At 31.8% G+C, this 7,973-nt stretch overlaps 3 protein-coding genes across 3 annotated transcripts in view; 2 read left to right on the forward strand and 1 right to left on the reverse strand.

The window, feature by feature from the left end:
- The window catches only part of LOC105626879 (tRNA-dihydrouridine(47) synthase [NAD(P)(+)]-like), a 4,595-nt gene extending 1,228 nt beyond the window's left edge, over positions 1–3,367 (forward strand). Inside the window, exons 2-5 of the mRNA XM_012208170.1 lie at positions 529–1,831; positions 2,636–3,003; positions 3,089–3,217; positions 3,295–3,367. Of these exons, the coding sequence (XP_012063560.1) occupies positions 529–1,831; positions 2,636–3,003; positions 3,089–3,217; positions 3,295–3,367 (1,873 nt within the window). The remainder of the gene's footprint in view (positions 1–528; positions 1,832–2,635; positions 3,004–3,088; positions 3,218–3,294) is intronic.
- A 284-nt stretch (positions 3,368–3,651) lies between these two features.
- LOC105626881 overlaps positions 3,652–7,973 on the reverse strand; it is a 16,990-nt gene continuing 12,668 nt past the window's right edge. The window contains 4 exon segments of the mRNA XM_012208172.1: positions 3,652–3,831; positions 4,182–4,311; positions 4,313–4,338; positions 5,849–6,073. Of these exon segments, the coding sequence (XP_012063562.1) occupies positions 3,652–3,831; positions 4,182–4,311; positions 4,313–4,338; positions 5,849–6,073 (561 nt within the window).
- The window catches only part of LOC105626880 (serine/threonine-protein kinase OSR1), a 35,445-nt gene continuing 34,996 nt past the window's right edge, over positions 7,525–7,973 (forward strand). Inside the window, exon 1 of the mRNA XM_012208171.1 lies at positions 7,525–7,683. The gene's annotated coding sequence lies outside the window, so the exon portion shown is untranslated. The remainder of the gene's footprint in view (positions 7,684–7,973) is intronic.

A 7,973-nucleotide genomic window follows, 5' to 3' on the forward strand; every position in this document is an offset into this window, starting at 1 on the left:
CTACTACTACTACTACTACTACTCTCTCTCTCTCTCTCTCTCTCTCTCTCTCTCTCTCTCTCTCTCTCTCTCTCTCTCTCTCTTTCTCTCTCTCCCTCCCTCCCCTCCTTCCTTCCCTCCCTCTCTCCCTCCCTTATTCCTACATTATTCAAATTTTCCTTCCTTAAATATTTGTAGCTTCTATTTCCTATATCAAACTCTTTGTATCTATTATTGTATATGTCTAACTGTGCTATCTTTCCATTGTTTTCGTACATATCTTTCCCTTTTAATTATTTTTTTTCTTCAAATTCAAATAATTCCATCTTTAATTCTATATATTAAATATATTAAATATATCACAATGATAACTGTTAAGGATAATTTATGACAATAATAATTTTCTGAAAATTATTTGAAATACTGTTCATTGATAAATTTTTGCATACAAGTACTAATGTATCTAAAGAACAGTTGTACATTATATTTTTATTATTATCTATTAAGTATTATTATTTTATAAAATTAATATATGTATTTGATATGTAGATTTATTATTGAAGACCATGTAAGACAATTGAGTGATCAGTGCTTGACAAAAATTGATAAGCAGAAAGTATCTACTGATACAGATGTAGAAGATACAGATACATCATGGGACCAAGTGCCTGCTAAGAAAGCGAAATTGGAAGATAAGAGAGAGAAGCTCAGAGGACAAAATAAAGCGAGACCACCTCCATTCAAAGTTTCTAAGGAATTGAGTTTATGTCCATGGATCGCGGATCAAACTACAAATGAATCAGAAAGAAAATGCTCGAATCAACGCTGTACTTTCCTACATGATCGGAAAGAGTATCTGAAGATCAGGCCAGAAGACATAGGTACAGAGTGCTATATTTTTAATTTGACTGGCAAGTGCCCAAGAGGAATCACTTGTAGAATGGGCTCAGAACACTTGACTGAAGATGGCTTCAACGTTATTGACGAAAAGAAACTCGAGGAGTACAGCAAATGTCCACCAGCTGTCAAAAATCACTTATCCAAGGATTTGCAAAATAAATTGCGCAAGCACAAGTATAATTTCTCCAGGGCAGAGGCAATCATCAAAGCCAACGGTCCATCTATGAAAAAATTGCAGAGTTTGAATAGTAAAGGAGAAGATAAAAATACAAAATCAGATGTCATGATTAATATTTCTGACAATAGCGAGAAAGTGGCGAAACATATTTCTGATAATGCGAATGTCGAGAAAATGGAAACAGACGCTTCTAATTGCAATATTACGTGTAAATCAAAAGAATTGAAAATCGGACCCGTGGACGACAGTGATTTGATCCGATTGCGACAATCGGAGAAAAAGACGATTGATTGGAACGGTAAGATACTACTCAGTCCTCTGACTACAGTAGGCAATCTGCCATTTCGAAGGATTTGTAAGGAATATGGTGCGGATATAACCTGTGGCGAGATGGCATTAGCGCCGAATATACTGAAAGGCACGCAGGAGGAATGGGCATTGGTGAAGCGACACGAGAGCGAGGATATCTTCGGTGTGCAGCTCTGTGGTAATAATCCGGGAGTACTGGCACGATGTGCACAATTGCTCAATCATGAGATCGATGCGGACTACATAGATTTGAATCTTGGATGTCCAATCGATATGATTTACAAAAACGGAGGCGGCAGCGGTATGCTCAATCGATTGAACGTACTCGAAACCGTAATAAAATCTGTTAGCCAGGTGTTGGACATACCCTTATCCGTTAAGACCAGAACTGGGGTCTACATAGATAAACCGATCGCACATAATCTAATGCCGAGATTTCGAGACTGGGGTGTGTCCATGATTACCGTGAGTAAGTCTGTTAAATTTATGTTTTTGTTAATAAATCGCTCTCTTTTAAAAAATATTGTGATATTTCCAAAGAAGTTTATCAAGAAAAAGGAAAGAATGTTCTTCAAAATATTTTGATAACTTTAAGAATTCACAATAAATTGAGATTGCTATATGAATAAATCAAATGAATAAATCAAATAAAAAAGAACCAAACACAATCTAAATATTGGTGTCTACTTAATAATATTTATATGTAAATTTTAAATATGCGCGTCAATTATTCTCGGACTTGAAATACAATTATAAACTGAAGCAGAAATAATATCACAAATTAAATTGATCGTCAATGTAATAACACTTATCAATATAATAATAATAAACATCTTAAAATATTGCAAAAAACTTATTGTGAAAAATATTAGAATTATAATACCACATTATGATTATTGTTATTTAAAAATTCAGTTATGCTACATCTTTAAATTCACGTTATGTTAATAGAAATATGTTCATAGAAATATTTAAAAAAAAAAGATTTCCGAGAAAATAAAGAAAGTTAGTAGAGTTATTATTTGGAAAAAACTGGACTTTTCAGACAATTTCTTTTTTTGAAAATCAGGAATTTTCTAATTATATTCTAATTTATATTAAAAAATTCTCTAATCTTATCTAGGATTTTGAGTAAAAATACCTAAACAATTTGGGAGAATTCTCAAGGAATTTTTTTTCAAGATTTTAGTAAATATCCTGCGTTAGAGAAATATGATCTTTCTGTATTATTGTCTAAAACTTATTCAATTTGATGATTCTTTCATTCAGGTTCATGGCAGATCGCGTGAGCAGAGATATACGAAGTTGGCCGATTGGGAGTATATAGAAAAATGTGCAGTGGCAGCGCAGCCGATACCCGTGTTCGGAAACGGTGATATCTTGTCCTTTGATGACTATCGTCGCACGAAAGAGACCTACAGTACTGTGCAGGGCATCACTATTGGACGAGGAGCGGTAATCAAACCTTGGATTTTTACCGAGATAAAGGAAAGAAAGTTAATCGACATATCGAGCGCAGAGAGATTCGACATTCTCAAGAAATATGCGAATTACGGGCTTGAGCACTGGGGATCTGACACTCGCGGCGTCGAAAATACCAGGAGATTCATGCTAGAATGGATCTCCTTCCTTCACAGGCAAGTTTACCTTGAGAGGAATATGTTTCTTTCGATTAAAGCATTATATTATTCTTCAATATGGATTTATTGAGCTATATTGCAGATATATTCCTGTTGGAATTTTGGAGAGACCACCACAGCGAATCAACGAGAGACCACCGTTTTACAGAGGTCGCGATGATATGGAAACGCTGATGGCTAGTTCCAACTGCGCCGATTGGGTGAAATTATCGTAAGACTATAGCTTGATGCATTCATTGAACAGCGTTAATTTCGATTATATCCATTAATGATTTTGTTTATTTTTAGTGAGATGTTACTTGGGAAAGTGCCTGATGGATTTCGTTTTTTACCAAAGCACAAGGCGAACTCATGGAAATAATCTATTGCAGGAAGAATAGAAAAATATTTCTCGAGGTGACTAATATAATATTTCTATTCTTCTACGTTGTTGATTATTCGCAATAAACGTGATACATAAAAGAGAAGGATTAATCATGGCAAAAAATTTATGTTCTTTCATTTGCGTTTATATATACATTTATATATAATACAATGAATAAATATTTTTATGGAAGATACTTAAGATTCATGTCCAGAAAGTTTTGCGATATATTTGCACTATCTAATGACACATTAACTTTGCTAACATACAACTTGACTAAATCAATAGTGTTCATTTATCTCGCCAAGATTAGTGACCGGCCACATGCAGTCACAACCACTGGCGATTTCCTTTGTATATGGTTCCCAACATCTCGACTCATTATCCCATTGTCGACGTCGTCTGACCAAATATAAAAGCTGACTTTTTTGCACACACTGGAATGCCGGATAAACGCATTTCTGAAAAAACAAAATGTTAAAGTTCTGAAGTCAAAACTTTGTTAAATAAAAAAAACATTTTTTCATTTTTTTCTAAATTAAACTTAAAATCGATTTAACGAAAATCTGACTTATCAGATTTATCATTTCTTGGAAATTATCTTGCAACGCTAAATAATAATATTATTAATTAATATTATTAATATTATTAATTAATATTATTAATATTATAATATATATATTAAGATTATAAATTAATATTATTAATTTGCTTTTAGTTGATCCATATTTTTTGCTCAATAAAAACCGTCATTTTGAATCCATTTCATTGAATCTCTTCATCTATTTCACTGTATGACGTGTAAGTTTACTTGTTCCAATGGTTTCATTATTCGTTCGTCTTCGCTCAACATCAAATAGACATTCTTACAGTAGACCTCATAATAATATGGAGGTTGATATTCGTAATCGTAATCGTCATCGAAAAGCCCCACTTTTTTTTATTGTTTCACAAAGATTGCGATATTCCTACATAAATCACAAAAGAAATAGACATTTATCTCAATATAAATAGTGATAGGTACAGGATGTTCAGCGTAACGGTCCGCACGATTTTTCAGACACTTCTGACAACTAAAAAAAAGGATAAATATTCATCTATTTTTTTATATAGGCTACATGCGATAAAAAAATTTAAAAAAAATTTTTTTCATAAGAAAATCAAAGTCATCTTAAATTTTTTAAATAGCGCCAATTTTTTTCCATAATATTGTCGGAATCTTCAAGACGAATTCAAATCACTGTCAAAATATCACTTTTATTGATGTTTTATTAATTTTATTGCATATTTTATTAAATAATTAGTACATGTATGTATATATGTATAATATGTATTTAATCAGAAGTTGTATTAAATACTGCTGTTACAAATAATGTTACAAATTTGGTATTAAGTATCAATAAAACATCAATAAAAGTGATATTTCGATGATTTGAATTTGTCTTAAAGACTCCTATAATATAATAATATTATAAAAAAAAATTATATGATGCTATTTAAAAAATTCAAGATGACTTTGATTTTTTTCTGAAAAAAATTCTTTTTTAATTCTTTTCGTATGTTGTAGCCTACATAAAACAGATAAATATTCATCTTTTAACTTTTTTTTTAACTATAATAGAATTATCTGCTGAACACTCTGTATAATATAAATATATGAATATTAAATAATACCAATACAATTTAAATCAAGAATGAACTTGCGAAAATAAATGAATTAATCCCTGAATTTATCCCTGCTGATTTAATTCCTTGTTTTAATATATTTTCCTTTTTTTTTAAATTTTTTTTAATGGCGAAAATTCGATTGGAAATACTAGTGCGCACTGATTCATATTAAAGCCGTACACTGATTTGAGTAGAAAAATAAAAAATGAAATATTTCGAATTATGAAATACATATTTTACCTAATAGTAAAATGTATTGAGTATTTCATGATTTAATCGATTTCTATGTTTATTTATATCTTTACGTTATTTTGTATATGACAGCTTTAATGTCAGAAGCGAGAAAATGCATAATAAAATTTTTGCTAAATATATTAATATAGGAATATGCATTTCAGTAAAACAACACAATAGAACCAACTAGAAAATATATCGAAATCTTTTTGTTTCATTTATTAAAATAACCATATTTGGAAATAAATTATGTATATTATGACGCATTATATATGTGTATATGTAACCGTGTATATAAAACCAAAAATGAAATAAGTTCTATTTACAACTATGAAACTCAAATTAATAATACAATTTTTGAAACAAGAAGACTGTTTCAGTATATTTTCGGTATATTTTATAAGTTCATTCTGTTATGATTACATGTTATTTTATTGAAAAATATTTTTATTTAGATATAATTTACAAAAATTTTTATGTATTTTCTTGCTTCTGGCGTCACATTCTGAGAGAGTAATGGTGAGTGAATTTTAGTGAGGAATGATTCTTTTCAGAAAGAAGAAACAATTTACTAACGTGCATCATATTTCTGCTATCTCTGTTCAGCTGCTGTAGTTCCCTTGCCACAGTTTTCGCATCATAATATTCCTCCAGTGGATAAGAGATATCTCTCACTGGTATGTCACGTCGATAGTTCTGATAATTAAGCTTAGAATCAAAGCTGTTCCTAAATAACTGAGTACGATTCCATGGTTTGCTCAACACGTAGAACACATGGTTGAGGATAAAAAATTCGGCAATCTGCAAACAAAATATACAACTTTCTTATAAACGAACAAAAAGTAATGAAAAAAATTACAAATTTCTTCACCATGATGTAATACACATGATTGAACATACATTGCAGATAAAAGATTGTATTTTAATTCTACAATCAAATAATCACAATCAGTTAAAAAAATTTTTCCAGAATGACACGCTGAATAATCTCCAATTTCAATCAGACTGAAATTGATTTCCCAATAGAAGAATCCCAAGAATTTCAATTGATATTATGCGAGTCATGCATGCGCGCATATCCGATTATTCTTTTATCAATGACGTCGAATATAATCAAGTCAATGCCTCTTAAATATAACGTTGCGTCACTGATAGAACCTAAACCTTCGATGGAGGTCTCAGTCAGCAGCCTTTAGCGACCCATCAAACTTGATGATGCATAAATCGCACGCGCGGAGGGTCGACGCCGCAAATGAGAATTGGAGGTAGGATGAATCATTCGTTTAGAATATTTGCAACTGACGAAATGATTTCACGCCATTTGTCATATCGATGAAATACGATATGTGTATTTCCAATTTCTTTCATCTGTACATCCTTAATTGTTTCTCTTCTTACTTTTTCTCCTCTAGAGAAAAGTTACTTGTTCCAATCTTGCTTTTTATGTTGCGAAGAATAAAGGACATCTCCATATCTCATTTAAATTTTCAACATTTATTAACTATAAAATGTTCCGATAACATTTGGATTTTATTTACGTAAGACGCTTTAAAAGATCATTCATTCAGAGAAAAATATAGTGATGATAATTATAAAGATAGCAAGTTTTTACTGATGATAATTTCTAATGATGGCTCTCTCTCTCTCTCTCTCTCTTTCTCTCATATATATATATATATAATAAAATTATAGATTTTTTTAAAATCGATGGAATATTTAACATGATATGAGAATGAAGAAAAAAAATGATTTTGCATGATAAACGTAGCATATTAACAAAAATTGGAATTTATCTATAGGCTTTCTCGCGAAGATCGATATTAGTTGGTTTGCAAGGTCGGCGTGATTGAGCCGATGTGCTGTATGATACGGATTATTCTTCCCGCGTCATCAGTTAATTTATGCTACCGAAATAACGATAGAATATACGCACGAGATAATACGATCTTCCAGCTCCGTAGTACTTCGATTCCAAGTAATGTCAGAGGCAATAAATACAATAAATGCAACAGCAAGTAATTGGATGATGAATTGACAATAGATTTCTTTAAAAATAAGAAATAAGAAATAAGAATGAGAATTGGCAGGACTTTCAAATCAAATTTAAATCGATCATCTTTTCCGTATGGAACGTTAGACGGAGTCTAACGGTTTCTCGGTCGCTCTATGCGAGAATAGAACTAGAAAAGGGAAATGGGAAAAAGAAAAATGGAAAGCCAAGAAGATGCAATGTATTATCAAAGGAATCTCAAAAGAAACAAGTATTCATAAAAGAAGAAGAAGAAGAAGAAGAAAAAGAAGATCAAGTGATGTAGGAGAAGCGGGAGAACATGGACTACGTGCAGGCTTTCAGCATCAACGAAAGGTTGCATTACGCGCACATACACGCGACAATACTGTGCCAATGTGGGGTAAGTAGTTATCCAATTGACAGTGCCCCGTCTGACATAGTTCAGTCACGAGGCGGGCACAGGATGATCCTATATCTCCGTTAACGGAGCGACAGTCGTTCCCTCGAAATTGCGCTCGCCACGCGACGTTCCACACGTTCTTTTCTCAAAATCGCGCCGACGCAACGCGACATCGTCTTTGACGACGGAATTTTCGCGTAACAGTTAAATAAACGGAGATATATCTATACACACACACATATATATATATATATATATATATATATATATATATGTATATATATATATAC

This window comes from Atta cephalotes (genome assembly GCF_000143395.1).
Source record: "Atta cephalotes unplaced genomic scaffold scaffold00007, whole genome shotgun sequence".
NCBI lineage: Eukaryota > Metazoa > Arthropoda > Insecta > Hymenoptera > Formicidae > Atta > Atta cephalotes.